The sequence below is a fragment of the Tursiops truncatus genome, chromosome 11, assembly GCF_011762595.2.
Source record: "Tursiops truncatus isolate mTurTru1 chromosome 11, mTurTru1.mat.Y, whole genome shotgun sequence".
Classification (NCBI taxonomy): Eukaryota; Metazoa; Chordata; class Mammalia; order Artiodactyla; family Delphinidae; genus Tursiops; species Tursiops truncatus.
Genome location: NC_047044.1, coordinates 9,197,299 through 9,219,026, shown reverse-complemented (window position 1 = coordinate 9,219,026; position 21,728 = coordinate 9,197,299). Strand labels below are relative to the sequence as shown.

Genomic DNA, 21,728 nt, shown 5'->3' with positions numbered 1-21,728 from the left:
ACAGTCAGTGGCAGAGCTGGGATAGGTGCCCTGAAAGCCCAGCTCCAGAGCCCACGCGCTGTCCCGTTAGGTTGCATTGTCCAGGGAGAGGGAAAGACAGAAGCGCTGGGTGCACAGCACTGGGGGGTCTCGGGGCACCCTGGAGCCAGAGACCACCTAGCTTGACCGCCTAAAGCTCCGAGAGGGCATGGCCCTCGATTCAGGATGCCCTCAGCCCACATAATTGTACACAGAGAGACACACAGAAAGTCACACATACGCACACAGACTTGGACGCAAGCCCCCGGCCCCTGGGACCGGCTGCAGGAAGTCCTCAGCTGCCCAAGCCTTTTTCACTTCAGCTTTTCCTAAATTTGCTTTGAGGAAGTTGCTGCCGCCTTGGAGTTCTCCCCTCTCTCTCACGCACTCCAGACCACATCCCTTCCCACCCTGCCTTCTCTGGAAGCCAGGAGAACAGGGAGTGGAGAAAACAAACAGTAAATATGATGAATAATTCCATTCTACAGATGGTGGCAGGGAATAGGCAGTGGAGGAGAGAAAGTTGAGCCCAGAGGGGCATCAGGAGTGCTGGGGGAGCAGGTTGCAGGGGCAGTTAGGATGATCTCCTCACTGAGAAAGCAGCATCTCTGCAGATTTCTAGGCGAGGGGCATTCCAGGAAGAGGGAGAGCCAGTGCAAAGGTCCTGAGGCAGGAGTGAGCCCGCCATGTTAGAGGAACAGAGAGGAAGCCAGTGTGGCTGTGGATGAGTATGAGTGAGGGAGCGGACGTTGGGGAGGTGAAGGGCCTGGCCCACTGTGGTGGCCTGGGCTTTCCCTCTGGTGACTGGGTATCTGATGGGAGCTATGCAGGGTTTGGAGCAGAGGAGGGATGCTGTGTGTGTGTGTGTGTGTGTGTGTGTATACATGTAACAGGGCTACCCTGGTGGTGCAGTGGTCAAGAATCCGCCTGCCAATGCAGGGGACATGGGTTCTATCCCTGGTCTGGGAAGATCCCACATGCCGCAGAGCAGCTAAGCCTGTGTGCCACAACTACCGAGCCTGCGCTCTAGAGCCCGTGAGCCACAACTACTGAGCCCACGTGCCGCAACTACTGAAGCCTGCGCGACTAGAGCCCATGCTCCACAACAAGAGAAGCCACCACAATGAGAAGCCCACACACTGCAACCAAGAGTAGCCCTTGCTTGCCGCAACTAGAGAAAGCCCTCGCACAGCAACGAAGACCCAACACAACCAAAAATAAATAAAATAAATAAATTAAAAATACATGTAAATACCAACTTAACCTTTTGGGGTTTTTTTGGCTGCACCGCGCTGGATCTTAGTTCACCAACCGGGGATCGAGCCCTCCTCCCCTGCAGTAGAACTGTGGAGTCTTAACCACTGGACCACCAGGGAAGTCCAACTTAACCTTTTTTTTTTTTTTTCAACTTATCCATTTTAAAGTACACAGTTCAGTGGTATGAAATACATTCACCTTGTCACGCAGCCATCACCACCATCCATCCCTGTCACTCATCTTGTAAAACTGAAACTCCATATGGAGGGATGCAGCCTGACTTGAGTTCTAACAGGGTCACTCTGGTTGCTGGGTGGAGACTAGACAAGGGCACCCAGACAGAAGCAGGGGAACCAGACAGAAGGCAAGAGGCAGGAGCCCTGGTTTCCACAGGGCCACGCTTCACTGACCACCTGGATGACCTTGGGCAAATCACTTCACTCATTCTGAAGTTTGTTTTTTTTGTGTGTGTGTGGTACGCGGGCCTCTTATGGCCTCTCCCGTTGCGGAGCACAGGCTCCGGACGCGCAGGCTCAGCGGCCATGGCTCACGGGCCCAGCCGCTCCGCGGCATGTGGGATCTTCCCGGACCGGGGCACGAACCCGCGTCCCCTGCATCGGCAGGCGGACTCTCAACCACTGCACCACCAGGGAAGCCCCTGAAGTTTGTTTATTCATACCTTCGGTCAATTAGTCTTTCAACAAATATTTATTGAACACCTACTTCGTGTTCAGCACCGAGCTGGGTGCAGAGGGCACAAAATGAGCAGAGCAGACCCAGCCCCTGCCTCGAGGAGGGGCCGTGTGGCTGGGAAGACGGACAGCAGCAAAAATAATAACGCAGTGATAGTCCTGGTGGGGGTGGTGAGGGAGCAGCAGAGACAGCGAGCCTCAGAGGGAAAAGCATTCCCAGCAGGGGAAACGGCCTAGGCAGATGCTCTCAAGGGATCAGCCTCCTGCTTCTAGGAAAGGCTTCCTCTCCTTTCCCTCCTCTAGATAAAAGAGGCCCAGAGGAGCCTGGGGGTCAAGCCCAGATTCTCTTCTGTGAAATGGGGGTCCTCGTCGTACCTGCCGGCCCTAGATGTGAGGAGTAAATGAGCCAATGCACGGCAGGCTCCAGACACAGTGCACGGACAGGCCAAGAAGCCAACTGCCCCGCTGCCACCCACCCCACCCCGGTGTGGAGAAGCGGGTCCCCTGTGATGAGGTGTGATGGAGGGTCTCAGGGAAGACCTCCCACAACCCACCCCCAAATCTCTCCTCAATTTGCTTCCTGCTGTGCCTGAAATCCCTCTCTTACAAACTCATTCCTTTGAACTGTGCTTTCCCACCCTTCCAGAGCCATCCATTCCTATTTGCCCTGGGCTGGGTGTTGCTCAGCCTTCACAGTTCAGGTCAAGCCTCCCTCTTTCAGAAAGTCTTCCCCGATTGCTGCTGCCCATGGAATTCTCTATCTTTCCCTCCTTTCCTTTCTCTCTCCCCTCACTCTGCACTGGCCTTTGGCTTTCACAGTCCCAGCCTCGGAGCTGAAAGGGCCCTGAGAAATTGTCCAACCCAGACCTCCCTGAGCCCCCATGCTTCAGATGAGGAAACTGAGGCCCATATACTGTGTTCTCAGGGCAGCTGGGATGAGGGCCAGGCCAACAGCACAGATCAGACTTACTTGTTTTTAAATGAAATGTAAAATATTTCACACGTACCAAAGGAACTGTGGAGGCCGCCGCAGCGTGCAGGGTCCCTCAGGGAGGTTTACGTGCAGCTGGGGCTGCTTCGTCTGCCCGCCGAGAGGCACTCCCCAGGCTGTGGGAACCACCCTCCCTCAGCAGCTCTCAGATCATTGCTTCCGGGTTTGTGCTATTGATCAGGTTTTAAAGATAAAAGCCAAGCTATGAAGCTCGCTCTGAGGACCAGACTGAACATATCTGTGGGCTGATTTGGCCCTTGGGCTGCCAACTGCCACTTCTGTGGGCTCCGTGGACCTTGGCGCCAGACCAGTCAGCACCATGGGCTGGCTGTGCGAGCCTCGGCGAGGCAGCGGCCTTCTCTGAGCCCTGGTTTGCCATCTGTGAAATGGAAGTAAAATACTGCCTCTTCAGGGGGCCGTCCGCACATTCAGTATTTACTGATGGAGAGTGTGTGCTGGACATTGAGTGAAGACTACAGGGCAGGGGCACATCCCATGCAGGACCCCACTGAATCCTCCCTCCGGCCTCCGAGGGCTGTCGTGGTGCTGGGAAGAGACCGAGCCAGGATCCAGCCGTACTCAACACGCGGGTCACCGCAGCAGACCCAGGAGGCCTGGGCAGAATGACTCTGGTGGTCCCACACGACCGAGGCACAGCAGCTTGTGACGAGCCGGTAGGTAGACTAGGGCTAAAATGCCACGCGTCTTGAACGCCACACCAAGGTGCCTGATGCCTAGGAGGTGCTCAGTACATGTTTCCATTATATGAATGAATGAACGTGCAGCGGGGAGCCATGGGAAGCTCTTGAGCAGGGGAGGGCCCTGACTTTGATGGGATGTATCTGTGCAGTGCTTAGCTTAGTGGCTGGCCCTGAGGAAGCAAGAGGGGCTGGTGTCTCCACGGGCCTTCGTGTAGCCGTGCTGGGGAGTTCACAGGCCCTGGCCTGATGGAAACGGTGTGGCTGTGTCAGTGTGGAGATGTGTTCATGGGCACTGCTGTGTGAATGGGAGCTGCTGCCCCCTTCTGCTTGGGCTCCCTGCCTATAAAACAGGGGTGAGGACGTCCTGGTGGCACACTGGTTAAGAATCCGCCTGCCAACGCAGGGGACACGGGTTCGAGCTTTGGTCCGGGAAGATCCCACATGCCGCAGAGTAGCTAAGCCCGTGTGTCACAACTACTGAGCCTGCGCTCTAGAGCCCGCGAGCCACAACTACTGAAGCCCGCGTGCCTAGAGCTCGTGCTCCGCAACAAGAGAAGCCACCGCAATGAGAAGCCCGGGAAGAGCCCACATGCTGTGGAGCAACTAAGCCCGCGAGCCACAACTACTGAAGCCTGCGCGCGGAGCTCGTGCCCCACAAGAGAAGCCACCGCAATGAGAAGCCCGCGCACCCCAACGAAGAGTAGCCCCCGCTCGCCACAACTAGAGAAATCCGCGCACAGCAATGAAGACCCAATGCAGCCAAAAATAAATAAATAACGGGTGATAAAAATAAACAAATAAATAAATTTATTAATAATAATAACAGAGGTGATAATAATGCTCCTTTCCTGTCGGGGGGTACTTCGAGAGTGGACGAGGCACATCCTTGCCCGGCCCGGTGCCTGGAGGGTGGGTAATCTTCACCTCAGGACCATTGCCTGGGTCCCTGTGTGGTGCCCCAGGCTGGGCAACCAGGCTCTGAGGAGTGGCTGCCATGGGGTGGGGACCCCCTGGAGGAGCCCACGGGGGACGAGGTGATGGCCAGTGAGGATGGGGAAGTCGGCGAGTCGGCTATCTTTAGCTCCTTCCCTCACGGCCCTTTTCCTCCGCCTGGCGGCGTGGGGCAGGGGCAGGCGCAGGCAGCGGCCGGGAGGGGCTACTTCTCCATAGTCACATGAGGCCCGGTGGCCCAGAGGCCAGCTGCGGGGCTGGGACAGGAGGAGGTGGGGCCGGCTGTGGTACCTGGCTCCCCCACCCCGACCTGTCCCCTGGTGCCCCCATCTCTCAAGCAAGCAGGGGCCCAGGGTGTGCGCCTACAAGAGGCGGCGGGGGAAGGAACATTGGTGCCGCGGTGGCTGCTGGGATGAGGTGTCCCTCCTGCTCCTCATTGGGAGCCTCCAGGCCCCAACTCGGTGGGGCAGTGCGGTGCAGTGGTTAGCGCTGAGCTGCTGGTGCCTGGATTTGACTCTCTGCTTCAGCACTCCTGAGTGAGAGGCCGTTGCTTGGTCTCTCCATGCCTCTGTGTCCTCATTGTGCAAACAGGAGTGTCAGCAGGAACCTGGACTCACGACTCACAGGGCTGTCATGACCACTCAGTGAGACACAGCACCTAAGATGCCTGACAGAGTATATTCTAGCTCTCTGACCTGGGAGGATTCTCTGTATCTCTCTGGGCCCCCATTTTCCCCATCTGTGAAATGGGAATAGTGATTGCAAGGATTAAATAAGATGGCTTTGAAAGGGTCCAACACAATGCTTGGCACACAGTAGGTACTCAACAAATAAGCACCCTTGAGGACTTTCCTGGCTGTCCTGTGGTTAAGACTCCATACTTGCACTGCAGGGGGCATGGGTTCAATCCCTGGTCGGGGAGCTAAGATCGCGCACGCTGCACACGCGGCCGAAGAAACCAAAACCAGATAAGCACCCGACTCTCTCCCTTGAGCCAAAATATCCTTTCCCGGCCCCTAGTACCATAGGTTCAGGGTGAAGTAACGCCCGGGCTCAACTCCCAGCCCTGCCAGTTATCACTGTGTGCCCTTGGGCAAGTGGCTCACTCTCTCTGAGCCTCAGTTTCTTGTTTATAAAATGGGGTAATAGCAGAAGCTGCCTCAAGGGGTGATCCTGAGTATTGAGTTTATATATATAAAGTACTTAGGACAGTACCCAATAGGTATAAGGTATTCACAATTACTACTACCTGTCAGCCTGGGCACCACCCTCCAGAGGCATTCAAAGTCAACATGAGCGCTTGTTATCGAGGGCCAGGGGCAGCGTTGTGAGTCCAGGGGGCCGATGGGTGCCAAGGACACAGGTCATTCAGACATTTAAATAGTTCTGATGTATTAATAGGCCCTGGAAGTTTCCTGGATGCCACCTCTCTCATTCCTGGGCTCATGGATGTTGCTCTCTTGCCTCCAAGAGTTCGGGTCAGGCCCCTCTCCTCTCAGGGGTCCAGACCTGGCTTCAGAGCCTCTGCTGAAAGGACAGGGAGAGCTATTTGGGCTCCTGGGAGCAGCCCAGGAGTCCGGACCCCGGGAGGCACCCGATACTTGTGAGGTCGGCAGGTCCGGAGCGCCAGCCTGAGTGCCAGAACGTCGCATGCAGGGCAGGGGCACCACAGAAGCTTCAGACAAGTAGCTTCCTGCCAAGAGCTGATGGGAGGAGGGTGAGGCCGCCGGAAGCCAGGGCTGGGCCCCCCCGCCGGGGTGGGGGGACAGGGCTGGAGGCTTTGGGGGATGAGGACTGAGGGGCAAACACGCAGCCCCCACTGGCAAGGCTGTCAGTGAGGATCGGGGGAGAGCACTTTGGGCTGAGCCCTCGAGGTGGCAGCAGCCTGTCCACCCCTCCATCCCCCAAGGCCATCCCAGGTAAGCTCCTCGAAGTCACTGGCTCTGCCTTTTACGGCAATGGTGGCTCCTGCCACCTCCCTGTTCCCACGTGCTCAGAAATTCCCAGCAGGTTTGTTTTTTTTCCAGGAGGAATGTAATGAGGCTCCTTGTTCTGTCACCACAGGATCCCAGAGAGGTCTGTCTGGGGATTCCGGTGACAAGAAGCACACACCGCCATGCACTTGGAGATGCACTCTCTGTGACACACACAAACAAGGTCTACAGGAGGCCCAGACCGCTGCCCAGCCCACCACAGGCCCACGGAAATGCCTGGGGACCCCCTCATGGGACACCCAGACGTACACAAGAACGGGCGACTCCCAGAGACCCTGGGAACAACATTTACTGAGCACCTACTATATGCCAGGTCCTGGCTATGGAGGCGGGGCTGGGGGCGGAGCCGGCCCCACCTTCCTGGAACTCACTCAGCTGCCTCCCTCGGGAGTTCAGATCTGAGCCCCAAAGCCTCGTTCCCACCTCAGGGCCTTTGTGCCTACTGTTCCCTCCGCGTGGGGCGTTCTCCCCTTAGAGCTCCACCAGGCTGGATCCTTTACACCCTCAGGTCTCAGAAAGGGCTCCTCTGCACCATCACTCGGCATCCCAATGTCCTGTCTTATTTCTTCACAGCATTCATCACTTTTTTTCTAAGTGCATTTAGAGGAATTCCCTGGCGGTCCAGTGGTTAGGACTCCGTGCTTTCACCGCCGTGGACCCGGGTTCAATCCCTGGTCAGGGAACCAATATCCCGCAAGCCATGCAGCGTGGGCAAAAAAAAATCTTTTTTTTTTTTTAAGTAAAAAATAAAGTGCATTTACTATGAAAGTAACTTTCTCAATGTCCATAATACAGATGCATTTTCACAACCCAATATACAACTCAAAAAGCTTTACAGCCCCAAACTTATATTTACTAAGTTTCCAATTTGAATGAAGTCTAAAATATACAAATCAGGGCCCTGACCATACAAAAGGATAATATTCAAAGAAAGCTCAGTTCAGAATCATTCTGTTTTTGGATCCACAGCAACTTTTGTAGTAACTAGACTTAACAGTAATATAATTCTAATGAAGAAAGTTAAATCAGGGACCTCTAAATTCTGACCCACATCTATCACCAATGACTCAGATGTTTCTTTCTAATGAATTAACCATTTCATGCATAAAGTTCTGAAATGGCCAACAGACCACAGGAACTTTACGCTCCTGCTTAAAACCAAAACCTTCAGCAAACTGCTGGCCTTAATTCAGGGCGAAAGCGTTATCATTTGTATTACCCAAATATTACCTTAGCAGACAAATGCTTTCTTTCTTACTTTAGGCCACAGGGCATGTGGGATCTTCAGGGATCGAACCCACACCCCCTGCAGTGGAAGAGCAGTCTTAACCACTGGACCGCCAGGGAAGTCCCTCATCACTTCTGAAACTGTCTTGTTTGCCTGTGTCTCCTGTCTGCCCTCCCCAACTAGAATAAAAGCTCCTTGAGAGATAGCACCTGGAGGAGTGCTCTGTCCACCGCGGGTGCTCAGGTTTCTTGAGAATGAAGCTGATCCCACACACGTGGCTGAGCTTTCCGCTGCCCCTGGAAGCCCAATTACTCGTCCTGACCAGTTCCAGGCGTTCTGTGCACGCGCTGGGGCTGTCTTCCACACTGGGTCCCATAACCACCACCTCTGAGGTGGCCAGTCACCACCCAGATGAGGCTGAGGCTCAGATCTGTGGCCTTGGGTGTGCCTCAAAGCACTCACTGGCCAGGGGCAGGGTGGAAACGAGGATGGGGACGCGGGGATGGTCAACAGATAAGGGCTCAGCCCTTGTCAAGCAAGCCTGCCCCTGAAAAGGCTCTTTGCGCACATGTCACATGTGTGGGGACGTGAGCGTGTGCTCTACCTGTGCTGTTGGAGGCACATGTGCACACCCTCAGCCTGTTCTCTGGACCCACGTCCCGAGTCATCCTGGCCGTACCTACAACTGGGCAGAGTCCTGAAAGGGAGTGAGGCCCAGCCACGACGGCTCAGACCTGCAAAGCCTTTCGTACCTGGGCTGGGTGGGCAGCTGGGCTCCAGGGCTGGCCTAAGGGTCTGGGGAGGCCCACAGGCTAAGAGGCCAAGAGCAACCGGGATGAGTGAGGGGACGCTGTGGGGCCACTGCCCAGCTCAGCACCCTCCCCAGGATATGACTGAAGTTCCCGTGAATAGAACCCAAAGACCAGGAGCCCAGCTCCCACGCCTGGCTCTGCCGCAGGTGCCTGGTGGCCTTGAGGCAGGTCCTGACCCCCTCCGGCTGTGGGCTTGACTCCCAGGATTATGGGGCATCTGAAGAGACAGCAGTTGGGGAAGGGATTCTGCGCCCCCCCGCAAAGCCCGGAGGTCCTCCTGCAGGGCTGCCCCAACTGGGTGCTGCCCACTCTCGCCCCCTGGTGGCTCCAGCCTGAAATGCAGCTCTGGCCAGTCTAGGCCTGGATCCTGAGCCGACGGGTGCTGCATGGGGTGGCAAATTGGCCCAGAAGTTGGCTTTGAGGCCCACTGCCCCCCAGAGATCAGAAGGGACTCCAGAGAAGTGGGCAGACAGATGTTGGGGAGGGGTCCCATGCCAAGGGCTCTTGCTCAGCCCCTCCAGACCTCAGCCAGCCTCTGCCTCAGGGCCCACATGTAATTCCTGCAACCTCCTCTGTGCCTTGACTGGACATCTTCGGGCCTCACGCGAGTCATGGGGATACCATGCTCATTGGGAACCAGAGGTTCAACTCGGCCACCTCCAGTCATCTTGAGACAGCACCGTAAGTATGGGACCTCCATCTATCCCCAGCTATCACTACCCCTTCTGAAGAGGAAACTAAGGCTCAGAAGACGCCAGAACCCAAGTGATTAACTGGTGGGCAACCAGCTGTCTGCCAGAAGACCGGGCAGGGCCGTCGGCGCTGCTGCAGCTGTGCTCTCTGCCCTCCACGTAGGTGGGGCTGAGGCACACACACCACACGGGCAGATGTGACGTGGGGAGCAGCTGCGGCCGGAAGGGGAATAAGCGGGGGCATTTTGTACACCTGGAATGCCAGGGGCTGGACTGGGGTTCAGTCACCCCACCAAAGGGTGGGCCAGACATCACAGGACTGGGTGCTGGGCTCTAGCAGCCAAGCTCTTACCAGCCTACATGATGCAGGTGCACAACATGGTCGGCACGGGACCGGGGGCTGAGCCAAGTTACCAAAGCAGACCTAGACCAGAATGGAAATTGGGGTTCAATGACCTCACCCAGCCAGGTGAGTCTGGTCAAGGCACTCGACCTCTGCCGGTCCACATTCTCACCTGTTTTAATGAAGTCCTGGTTGATCACCAGGGCTTTCCTCAAAGCAAACATTCCAGTGTTTTCCCAGGTGCCATTCAGGGCTTCTACACGGCACCCTCTCCCATGGCCAGAACTCTGCCGCTGGCTACAGAACCTCCACAAGCCCTAACTGGAACCCCTCCTGCACGGATTAGTGACTAAATTAGGTACCTGTACACTCAGCAGAGAGCCAGGTCCTGCCCTGCCTGCCCTGCCCTGCCCATGGGCAACAGCAACACCAGATCCTCACTGCCCCCTTCCAAGCTGCACAGACACAACTTCTACAGCAGAGCCCCAGCTTCCTCACCCTGAGACAAACATTTCACACAGAGCTCACTCCCCAGGCTGGCCGTACAGTGAGGGCAGACCAGGCTGGCTGGCTCTCGCCCCCCGCTTCACCTAGTCTGCTTCAAGCATGGGGCCCGGCAAGTGGCAGGGGAAAGAGGCAACCAAAAAGGTTGGGGGGACAGCACGCTCCTGGGAGCATGAGGGCCAAGGGAGGCAGCCAGGACCGGGAAGGTGAAGTACAGGCAGATGGATGTCACTGGAAAATAACTTTATTGAGATTCTACCAGCCGTATAATCTGTTCTGACGTTAGGCCCCTTCTTCCTTTGCAATTCGGTCCTTCTTAAGTGGTCCCTGTGGAGAGAAATGCAGCAGGCAAGGTTAGAGATAGAAGGCAGTTAAGAATAACCGCCAACCGCAGTGCCATCCGATTCCGGGCTGGTCTCCACAGCCCGGGGCACACGCAGGCACAAGGTGGCCTCCTCTGCATCAGCACCAGATGGGCAGGCTGACAGGAGACAGCAGCTGAAAGCCACCCCCACCCCAGCCCGAGGGCAGAGAGGTAGGTGCTCACCATGAACGCTTTCTTCTCCTCCACAGTCTGGAAGCGGCCATGGCCAAATTTGGAGGTGGTGTCAATAAACTTGAGGTCGATCTTCTCCAGGGCCCGCCGTTTGGTCTGCACCAGCAAGGACTGTGGACCAAGAGAGCAAGGGTACAGAGCCACGCCTTTCTCTGTACCATCTTTGTTCACAGGTCCCTCATCTTAAGAGGGCAGAGGTCAACTCCATCTAAATCAGTCCTGGAATCAGGACACCCACCCACCCCAAACACCACCATCCAGCCCCTACCAAGGGGCTTCCTCCTGCCACCAGGCGGATGAGAATACAATTAAGAACAGAAGCAAACAGCCGGGCCAGGCCAGACACAGAATTCCCTCCTCCTGGGCCTTCAAAGTCAGGAGTAGCATCCCTCCCCGCCTTCCCTCCCAACCCCCAAACAGAGCTCAACACCCCCTCCTCCAGCCTCACCTTGCGAAGGGTGAGCACTCGCTTCTTGGTTCCCACCACGCAGCCTTTGAGCATGACAAAGTCATTGGTCACTTCACCGTAGTGGACAAAGCCACCCTGGGACGGAGCAAGGCCATCAAAGGTCAGCACAGATCAAGTATGGGGCTGGAGACAGGTCTGACCGCGCACACGACACCCCCCGCCCCCGCAGGTCCTGGTGGTCCCACCACCTGACCAGAGCTGTTCTCAGAAGGAAGGCAGCGAGGAATATTTCCGCAGTCTGACTCGGGCGCCGCACCCAGCGCTCATTCCAGGGCATCATCACTGAACAGCTGGGCCTGCCACCCCACTCCTCACGAGCCAGTCTCCCCTCCACCCAACCGATGACAAAGGGTGCAGACAGCTGGATGCTGTACAGGGGTCCAGTTAACTGGCTGTAAAAATGGCCCCAGCCCCATAGGGGAGGCCTGGAACTGGAAATCCACCCCCCCAGACCAGATATCTGAGGCTTTGCATGGACAGCTCCCATTACTCACCAGAGGGTTGATGCTCTTGTCAGACAGATCGTAATCAGTAGAGGCATTGTTCTTGATCAGTTTGCCATCCTTGATGAGGTAGCCCTGGCCGATCTTGTAGATCTGAAGGAGGAAATGAGCATAAATACTCGAGAACAAGAAAACTGGACGCAAGGACAGCCATTAGGGACAAATGATCCATCTTGGGGGTGGGCTAGCCTACAAAGGGCTCTGGGAAAGCAGCTATGACCTCGGCCCTAGTGAGGGGGCGTCCCAGGCTTTGAGCAAAGAAAAGGTGGCTGGGCCTGAACTGAAAACAATGCCATCCAGTGAGACAATGGATGAGGCTTCTCCGAACACTATGGAACACGAGAGGGGAGACAAAGCTCACGTCCTCAGCCCTGCCAAGGGTCAGCTGCACCAGAACCACATTCAAGGACGGCACTTTACTATCATGACACCCGAGAGTCAGAACTGTGCCACCAGACACGAGCAACTAAGTCCACGGGGTGCTCCGCCACAAATGGACCGATGGTGACGGGGACTGGAAACCCCAATTCCCAACATTGGGACCACCCTGCCCCTCTCCTAGGGTTAAAGTCTCCACAGGACGCCCTTGGGCACCTCACCTTCTTGTTGATCTCGGTGCGGTGATGGTAGCCTTTCTGCCCGGCCCGAGCCACAGAGAAGGCCACCCGTGCGGGGTGCCACGCCCCAATACAGGCAACCTTTCGCAGCCCTCGGTGGGTCTTACGGGGCAGCTTCTTGGTGTGCCAACGGCTGGTGACCCCTGGAATAGACACATGCTATTACTGGGGTGCCTGGCACCCATGCCATTGGCCCTTTCTTGCTATGAATGCCCAACTTGAGCTTGTGGTACTCTGTCCACAGAACATGCAATGCAACATGACTGCCATGTCCTCTCCCTTCTTCTGTCTCCACGCAAGCTTGAATACCAGCTGAGACACAACCCTTGAGTTATAATCAGCAAAGAACAGGCCTTGGAAAATCAGCCCTACTAGCACGTGATCATGCTCATTTGAGAGCATTCAGGACGCCTCCCAGCGCGTTTCGCAGTGCGCTCAAAGCGTATGTATGTCACGCCCGGTCCCACATGCTACCCCAGCCACCTGACCACAGCACTGTCCTCAGAAGGAAGGCAGCAAGGAATACTTCTGCAGTCTGACTCGGGCGCCGCACCCAGCGCTCATTCCAGGGCCTCATCACAGAACAGCTGGGCCTGACACCCCTCTCCCAGGTTAGCCACAGCAATGTGGGCCACTGCGAAGCTCACCTTTGTAGCCTTTGCCCTTGGTCACTCCAATGACATCAATCATCTCATCCTGCCCAAACACCTGGTTCACAGGGACCTGCTGCTCTAGCCTCTCTCGGGCCCAGTCCAGTTTTTCAGCCACAGTGCCTCCGTTCACCTGGATCTCCATGAGGTGGGCCTTCTTCTGGCGTAGAGGAAGCAGGCGCATCTAAAAGGAACAGATGCTTCAAGGTGAGAGGAACTCAGGCTGGGCACGACAGGCAACAGTTTTGCTTTCCAGTGTTACGACTCCCCACGGGGTACCATTCCCCTTTCAATTCTGGTGCCTGAATCAGGTCAGAATAAACTGATCCTTGACAGACACACCAGACCCACCTTAAGACAGGCTGATTTAACCAGATCCTGGGACCAACCAGCCCAATGTCCCTGCTCACTGTCCTTTTGGCCAGTTCCCTTGGGGTACCTGCCCTGGTTTACCCTGGCCATCTACCTTGCTCTGTCAACTATCAGTAAGCCACTTATTTTGGGAGCAGGAGAACACTGTTAGAGTACAAGCTGTGATTAGGGAATGAATCTAAACAGACTTTAGAGCTGTCCAGTGTTATCCTACTGACCCGTCTTCAGTAATGGACACACACCACAAATCTATGGTAATCTGGTCGCCACTAACCACACAGGACTACTGATCACTTAGAATCGTGGGTATACACCCAGGATAATCGCCCAGACTGACAACAAAGGCGGCACCCATTCCTACCTAGACAACCAAGAGCTAATTCAGCTCACATGTCAGGTCTGAAGTGCAAACAGCCAGCATCTCAACACTATTTTCAGTTAGGGGCTAGACAACGTTAGTTATGACTCACGGGTTCCTTCAACCAGTTCTTCTAAAATGGGATGTGGTTTTCCCTAATTAAGAACCATCGGGGACACAGTGCCCTCTGCTGGCAACAAATAAACCAACCCTATGTGAGGAGACCTGGATGCCTTCTCAAGCAGACAACTGTCCTTAACATGGCCCCAGGAACCCAGGCCTCAAGGCAGGGCACTGGCTGGACTGTGTTGCTTTTAACAACCCCTTCCTCCTCCAGGAAATAAGTATAAGAACCTCAAAGTCTTACCATCCCTAAAATCCCGAGGCTTGACACAAAACCCGTGTGAGCTGAGGATCAACTCAGAAGGTAACCGAGCCCCCCAAAGGCCACAGGTGGTCATGTAGGTCATCACCTCCATTGACAATAAGCAGTGGGCGCTCACCTGGGTGTGGGCAATGACACGGATGACCTGGCAGTACTTCTTCATGCTGCTGAAGTCCCTCTCCAGCTGCTTCTTGCCGTCTACATCCTGCCACTTCTTGCAGTATTTGGTGAAGGCCTTCTTCTTAGATTTATGCCTTCAGGAGCAGAGCAGAGTTGGGGAGGGGGCCAGGTGCCAGCCTTCATCACCCTCCAAGGGGTGAGCGGAAGACACGGGCACCGTGTGGGGACAGGGCTCATTGCCGGCTTCTAAGGAGCCTTTTCCACCGGCAAGCGGAGCCTGGATGGAGCTCATCGGGCAGAGCCGAGCGGAGCTGGGCAGAAGTCCACAAGATTAATGATGCAAGTCACATACATTCAGACACACAAGTTCCTGCTCCAGGTTATCCATTAACCAGACCACACACCGGGGGTGGTGGGGTCTGGGGGCATTACTGCTATCCCTCAGCTTCTAAGTAGACTCAACACTTGCCAGCAACTCAGGAAATACTGAACTGACTCCAGGTAGCACCCACTAAGGTGAGCACTGAAGGAAATGTCTCAAGATGCTGCTCCCAGCGCAGCAAAGAATTGCTCTGCTCTGTCCTGCAAAACCTGACACCAGAGCAGCTCCCCCCGCCCCGGCTACGGAGCTGAGGCCCTGGCCCTCCTGGCCAGCCTAACCCAGGGCGAGGGCGGCATCGGCTCCCTTACCAGTTCTTATAGAAGCGCCTTTTGCATTCATCACTGATATGCTCAGCAAAGATGGTCTTAAAGGTCCGGAGGCCTCGAGGTGTTTCCACGTAGCCCACAATGCCCACAATGACCATGGGCGGCGTCTCCACGATGGTCACAGCCTCCACAACTTCCTTCTTGTTCACCTCTGCAGACAAAGCAGGCAGTTAGACCTGAGCGGGCTGCCTCAAGTACCCGGCAGGAGGGCCGTCTTTTGGGAAAATGTCGCGTACCCTTCCAGGCCAGCAAAGCAAGTTGCTTCAGATGACAGGAAGGTTTGTGGGCAAGTCTGCACCGCAGCCCAAACTCCCTCACTGCTGAATGCTCAGTGTGTGTGTATTGACCTTTTCAGCACAAAACTATCTGGACCCTATGCAGCCAAGTAACAGCCTGGTTTCGGTGCTGGTTTATCATAACCATCTCCAGGGACAAACTCCTTATTATCTAGAAGATACAAGAGTACTAAGTATAGTGAGGTAGTAATTCCTCAGCATAGACCATTTTAACTGTCTATTTACTGTGTTTCAATCACCAGCACCGTGTTCTACTTAGCGCCTTTTCTACTTCGAACTTCACAACCCAGGAACATGGGTAGTATTCAGGCGTTCAGGTGAGGCTCACAGTTCAGGGCTGCCACTAAAATGTGAGTGGAGTCTCTATTTAACCCTCAATGGTTGCCACCTCCCATGTTAGCATACTTCTCTGTGCTGCAGCTCTTGACAAATTTCCTCATCACGCTCCCCTACACCATTACATCCCTCTGCCTAAAATTCAAGCACTGCCAGCCACCTGAACCCGGGAAGCATTAATCGATCCTAAAATATATTTCCATTGTGATATCTAGAGGTTCTGTTGATCTCTCCAAAGCCTGCTCTCCTGAGAGCTTGGCCCCATCTAGTCAGTTCCCACCAACTCCTACCCTCCCATCAGCTAGGAAGGTGCAGCATGTACTTACTGGACCCTGGCCTATCGACCTCCCTCACAATGTGGGTCATGCCAGCCTTGTAGCCGAGGAAGGCTGTGAGGTGCACGGGCTTGCAAGAGTCATCCTTGGGGAAGCTCTTCACCTTCCCGCGGTGCCGGCTGCTGCGCTTCCGAGGCAGAAAGCCCAGGGACCCATGCCTGGGAGCGGAGAACTTCCTGTGAGACTAGGAGAAAATGATCGATCAACGTTAGCACCTTCTAAGTAGCTCACGCCTCTGCATCCCCAGAGGCCTAGGTTCTAAGATCCCCAGCAACGCTGGATCCACACCAGGAACCCAGGTAACAGGCTTCTGCGCTGGATTTACTTTTTTCGGGATCACACATCTAAAGGGCATTATTCAGCCAAATGAGTTAAACATGTATCTCAAACCCTCACCCTATAAGTTAAAGAACATGAACCACCCACCTTTTCCTCTAAAGAGGACAAAGGCACACCAGGTAATGGCATTAAAAATCGCTTAACAAGCAGCCTTATGTGCGAGTCAGTTAAGATTCTGACCACGCATGTATATACAATGGAATGTTACTCAGCCATAAGGAACGAAACTGAGTTATTTGTAATGAGGTGAATGGACCTAGAGTCTGTCATACAGAATGAAGTCAGAAAAAGAAAAATACCGTATGCCAACGCACGTATATGGAATCTGAAAAGACAGTACTGATGAATCTAGTGGCAGGGCAGGAATAAAGACGCAGATGTAGAGAACGGACTTGATGACACGGGGGTGGGGAGAAGCTGGGACGAAGTGAGAGTAGCATGGACATACACACACTACCAAATGTAAAATGGACGGCTGGTGGGAAGCTGCTGCATAGCACGGGGAGATCAGCTTGGTGCTGTGTGACGACCTAGAATGGGATAGGGAGGGCGGGAGGGAGACCCAAGAGGGAGGGAATATGGGGATATATGTATACATATAGCTGATTCACGTTGTCGTGCAGCATAAACACAACACTGTAAAGCAACTGTACTCCAATAAACATTCTGTCCACAATAGGGACTCCTGGTCAAACGGCTGGGTGGCAGGTAATGGTAGTAAAGGTTCCTCATGCTCCCAACGGGAGCTAACTGGCAAGTGGAGGCCACTAGAACTCGACAGAACCAAATCAGAACATGACAATCAGCACACAAGTCTCTGTCCGCCCGTCAATAAGTTCATCATCTCTGGTTTCTGATAACTCTAGAGGCCCAAGGAGTTGTACCAACCGTCCCAGACGTTTCAGAATGAGGATTCAACAACCCATACACAAAGCCTCCCCTGCCGCCTGCGGCCTGGATTTCTGCACCTCCCACTTTCACAACAGTGCCAAACGCTCCCACCCAAGGTCCTCCTGGCGAAAGTGCTCATGACTCGGATCTCGAATGCTAAGGCCGAGATCTAGGAAATAATCCATGGCTTGGAGATTGTCGGGCCTGGGCCCCCCAACCCAGCTCCCGTGGCAAGGCCTCTCGCCAGCCGACCGGCAGGCCCAAAGCCAACCTCAGGCCGCGGACATTTTCAGAAAATACACCTGACTGCTGATTCTGCTGAGTGCCCCATGCTCCTAGAGCAGAACCCCGGCACCGGGTGAGGCGAGATGGCGGGGATGTGCCGCGGATTCACTCATGCCGCCGCGACAGACAAATAGAAATCCGCCATAATGTCCCTTACCATCCTGCCGTCGGATGCTGCCGGTAGAGATCGTTCGACTCTCGGCGCGCGATATATAAATTCCAGTCTGGCTCCGCCCCTTCCGGCGTGCGAGCGCGCGCCCGCGGCAGACGTCGGGTCGGGGGGCGGGTACTGGGTGCCGTTTCCACGCACGCTCGTCCTCTCCTTGCTTACGTTCCGACCGGGACGTCAATTTCGTAGGCGGGACTTAGAGGCTCTACGGCGAGCGGCTGAGTTCAAACTTAGTGAAAAGTCTCGGACTCGCCGGCAGAGAATTGTCCTGAGGCGTTGGGCAGTAGCCAAATTTGATGAAACGGCTGTTACGGTGAAGGAAAATGGCTACGTCGGTTCTTTTCATATGAAATGCAGGTTTCATATAAAACCTCTGGAATTGAGTAACCCTGTTGGGGCTTCAGTTCCAAGGCGCTTTCCCACGTGGTATGCCGCTTCCGTCCCACACAGCGTTGTTGCCATTTTGCAGGCACATAGAAGTGGGACGAGTCGCACCGCTTCCACCAGCTCGAAGTTGGAGAGGAAAGACAGGAACCCTGGTTTCCTGGCTCCCAACCCAGAGCCGCTTCCCGGTACCAGCTTGTCTTTAATGCTTCCTGATTTCGGGCCCCCCTCCCTCAAGCCCCATCTCGGCTATTCCTCCGAGAATCTGGCTGTGGGGGCCCGTGCTTGGTTCTGAAGGTCTTAGGCGACGGAACCACCTCACGTCTAGGGTCCTGGGTCCAGCTGCCCGGCCTCACGGACCCTGGCCCTCTCTGCTTCCCAGACTCTGCATGAATCGCCCTTGCTGATGTCTGCTTGGGCTCGGGGTCACCTAGGTCCTAGGCGGCTCCTAGCGGCTCTCCCTGCCTCCAGGCTTGCCCCTCCAAATCTTTCTAAGAATCAAATCCCTTTTTGTTACTTCCCATGACCCTGCCCACGCCCACCCCCAACCCTTGTTGTTTCCCGTGGATTAAGCCTTAACTTCTGAGCCTGCCAGCCAAGAAGCTGCCCTAACTAGCTACTCCAGCTTCTTCACTGCAGGCGAATACACACACTTTTTCATAGATACCACCTTCCACATCCATCCTACCCCGTCCTGTTCTTGGATTCTGGGACTGACCATTGCTCACACCATTGTTAAAAAACATTCTCTCGGGCTTCCCTGGTGGCGCAGTGGTTGAGAGTCCGCCTGCCGATGCAGGGGACGCGGGTTCGTGCCCCGGTCCGGGAAGATCCCACATGCCGTGGATCGGCTGGGCCCGTGAGCCATGGCCGCTGAGCCTGCACGTCCGGAGCCTGTGCTCCGCAACGGGAGAGGCCACAACAGTGAGAGGCCCGCGTACCGCAAAAAAACAGAACAAACAAACAAACAAAAAAACATTCTCTCATGTAACCCTCGCGCCATCCCCCAGTGGCAGTTCTGACAGTCCTCAGCCCCTTACTGGAAATCTTTGGGGCCAGAAATGTATCCAAATTCAGCATTCTTCATGTTTTAGATAATACCGTGCAATATGGTGCACATACTATATATTATGTAATCATCCCTAAGCTGTTGGATGAAACACGTTAATTCTGCTAAGAAACGTGAATATTCACACGGAGTGGGATAAGTATAAATAGCCTCACAGTTAAAGGCTAACTTAGCTACCTAAAAAATTCAGGTTAGGGCTTCCCTGGTGGTTCAGTGGTTGAGAGTCTGCCTCCCGTTGCAGGGAACACAGGTTCATGCCCCGGTCCGGGAAGATGCCACATGCCGCGGAGCGGCTGGGGCCGTGAGCCATGGCCGCTGAGCCTGCGCGTCCGGAGCGTGTGCTCCGCAACGGGAGAGGCCACAACAGTGAGAGGCCCGAGTACCGCAAAAAAAAAAAAAAAAAAAAAAAAATTCAGGTTAGTTTGGTTTTTGCCACCAAATGACTTAAGAAGATTTTTCTTAATGCCGTTTACAGCAACATGGATTGACCTAGAGATTATCATACTGAGTGAAGTAAGTCAGAAAGAGAAAGACCAATACCGTGTGATATCACTTATATGTGGAATCTAAAATATGATACAATTGAACTTATTTACAAAACAGAAACGGATTCACAGACATAGAAAACAAACTTACAGTTACCAAAGAGGAAAGGGGGAGGGATGGATTTGGCGTTTGGGACGAGCAGATACAAACTACTATACATAAAATAGATAAACAAGGTGCTACTGTATAGCACAGGGAACTATATTCAATATCCTGTAATAAACCGTAATGAAAACGAATATGAAAAAGATATAACTGAGTCATTTTGCTATACACCAGAAGCTGACACAACATTGTAAATCAACTATACTTCAATTAAAAAAAAGTTTTTTCATTTCAGAATTGCAGACAAGGAATTATGGCCCACATGACACAGAAAACTAAGTTCAGGCCAAGAGGAAATAATTTGGCAAAAGTCATGCAATTAATAAAGGACAGAGCTCAAGTCTGACTGAGTCTAGGTTGGGTTTTCATGACATCAGACTCAGGGTTCAGTAGCCCTTTCACTGGAAAAGGAGCTCTGGGGTCCTGAGTCACTCATTCACTCAATAAGAAATTCTTCCTAAAGGCCTGCTCTGTGCCAGGCACTGCACCAGTCTGTGGGAGTTTGTAAGAGAACAAGACAGCTACCATTGCAGACCAAATAAGACTGTTTAAAATTGTGATGAGGGTTGAAAAAGATTTAACAAACAATGTTACCAAAGGTCCTGGACAAACCATTCCCCCTAAAAGGAATTCCCTCTTTCCAGTCAGAGAAAAGAGAGTATCAACAGACCTGCGCAGTCCTGCCAGTAGTGCACATAGCTCACTGGGTTATTGCCTTGGGCCTTCTTTCCCCATCTGTCAAATGAGGGATTCATTCATTCACTCAGCAAATGTGTATTGAGCCTACTCTGCCTAAGAATGACATTAAAGGACCAACTAAAGGTGAGAATAAGGTAGAAGAGCTTTCACTACTCTATGGAAGCTGTCAGGTGGGTGACCTGGAAAAGGACACTGAGGGTAGACATGAAGGAGCAGAATCAGGAGATATTTAGGATAGCAGGATCTGGAGACTATTTGTATGAGTCATTGTGGGTTGGGGCAGGGAGAGGAAGCAGAGATGGCAGGAGTCAGGATATCCGTTTTGGAATATTGGATAGATAACGTTACTTTTAGAAAGGATAGATTAACTTATATATGTAGGTTTGGATTCAGTTATGGGGTTAACTGTATCTTTCCTTCTTCCAAGAACATGTCTAAGACTACAGAGCGAGGTGTATGCAAATCAACAAGAAAAAAATAAAGGGCTTCCCTGGTGGTACAGTGGTTAGGAATCCGCCTGTCAATGCAGAGGACACTGGTTAGATCCCTGGTCTGGGAAGATCCCACATGCCTAGGAGCAACGAAGCCGTGCACCACAACTTCTGAGCCTGTGCTCTAAAGCCCGCGAGCCACAACTACTGAAGCCGGCGCGCCTAGAGCCCATGCTCCGCAACAAGAGAATCTACCACAATGAGAATCCCGCGCACTGCAACGAAGAGTAGCCCCCGCTCGCCGCAACTAGAGAAAGTCCACGCGCAGCAACGAAGACCCAACGCAGGCAAAAATTTTTTAAATATATTAAAAAGTTATTTAAAAAGGAAAAGTCTAGGGCTTCCCTGGTGGCGCAGTGGTTGAGAGTCCGCCTGCTGACGCAGGGGACGCGGGTTCGTGCCCCGGTCCGGGAGGATCCCACATGCCGCGGAGCGGCTGGGCCCGTGAGCCATGGCCGCTGAGCCTGTGCATCCGGAACCTGTGCTCTGCAACGGGAGAGGCCACAACAGTGAGAGGCCCGCGTACCACAAAAAAAAAAAAAAACAAAAAAAACTCAAGGTATTTGAGGGCAAGGGAGAGGACTCATAAAGTGATTCTAAGATGTATATGGAAAGTCAAGATCCTTAAAATTTTAAAGCATTTAAAAAAAAATGGAGCCAAGGTAGGAGACGTGCTCTACCAAATATTAAGACATAGTATGAAATCACAGTAGTAAAAACAATGTGGCAGAAAAAACAGGCAGATGAGTGGAGCAGAATGCAGAGCCCAGACGTAAGCTGTGGCGACACATAGGAACTCGGTACATGGAAAAGGTGACATCGCAAACCAGTGGGGACAGCAGGAGCTATTTAGCAGATAGAG

General features: G+C 53.8%; 1 protein-coding gene and 5 non-coding genes across 6 annotated transcripts; all 6 read right to left on the bottom strand.

Annotated features, from left to right (window-relative positions):
• Positions 1-7,673: 7,673 nt before the first annotated feature.
• LOC117314362 (small nucleolar RNA SNORA2/SNORA34 family) lies at positions 7,674-7,803 on the bottom strand. The gene has a single exon (XR_004529109.1). It is a non-coding gene; the product is annotated as a small nucleolar RNA SNORA2/SNORA34 family (small nucleolar RNA).
• A 2,606-nt stretch (positions 7,804-10,409) lies between these two features.
• On the bottom strand, positions 10,410-17,678 carry RPL3 (ribosomal protein L3). Its single transcript, XM_033866018.2, has 10 exons — positions 17,561-17,678; positions 15,880-16,072; positions 14,904-15,072; positions 14,212-14,347; positions 12,976-13,162; positions 12,311-12,471; positions 11,703-11,804; positions 11,188-11,283; positions 10,731-10,850; positions 10,410-10,510 (listed from the first exon to the last, which is right to left on the bottom strand). The coding sequence occupies exons 1-10, from the start codon at positions 17,561-17,563 to the stop codon at positions 10,466-10,468; spliced, it is 1,212 nt and encodes a 403-aa protein (XP_033721909.1). The 5' UTR covers positions 17,564-17,678; the 3' UTR covers positions 10,410-10,465.
• On the bottom strand, positions 11,406-11,499 carry LOC117314373 (small nucleolar RNA U83B). Its single transcript, XR_004529119.1, has one exon. It is a non-coding gene; the product is annotated as a small nucleolar RNA U83B (small nucleolar RNA).
• On the bottom strand, positions 12,823-12,916 carry LOC117314374 (small nucleolar RNA U83B). Its single transcript, XR_004529120.1, has one exon. It is a non-coding gene; the product is annotated as a small nucleolar RNA U83B (small nucleolar RNA).
• Positions 14,348-14,402, bottom strand: LOC117314380 (small nucleolar RNA U82P). The gene has a single exon (XR_004529126.1). It is a non-coding gene; the product is annotated as a small nucleolar RNA U82P (small nucleolar RNA).
• Positions 17,012-17,076, bottom strand: LOC117314353 (small nucleolar RNA SNORD43). The gene has a single exon (XR_004529100.1). It is a non-coding gene; the product is annotated as a small nucleolar RNA SNORD43 (small nucleolar RNA).
• Positions 17,679-21,728: the final 4,050 nt, after the last annotated feature.

Bases quoted from the DNA above. Each gene is read 5' to 3' on its own strand.
- RPL3 (XM_033866018.2), bottom strand. The intron at 14,348-14,903 runs GTAAGGGAGCCG...CTGCTCCTGAAG, and splicing joins AGGCGCTTCTATAAGAACTG to GCATAAATCTAAGAAGAAGG. The intron at 10,511-10,730 runs GTGAGCACCTAC...TTCTCTCCACAG, and splicing joins AGGAGAAGAAAGCGTTCATG to GGACCACTTAAGAAGGACCG.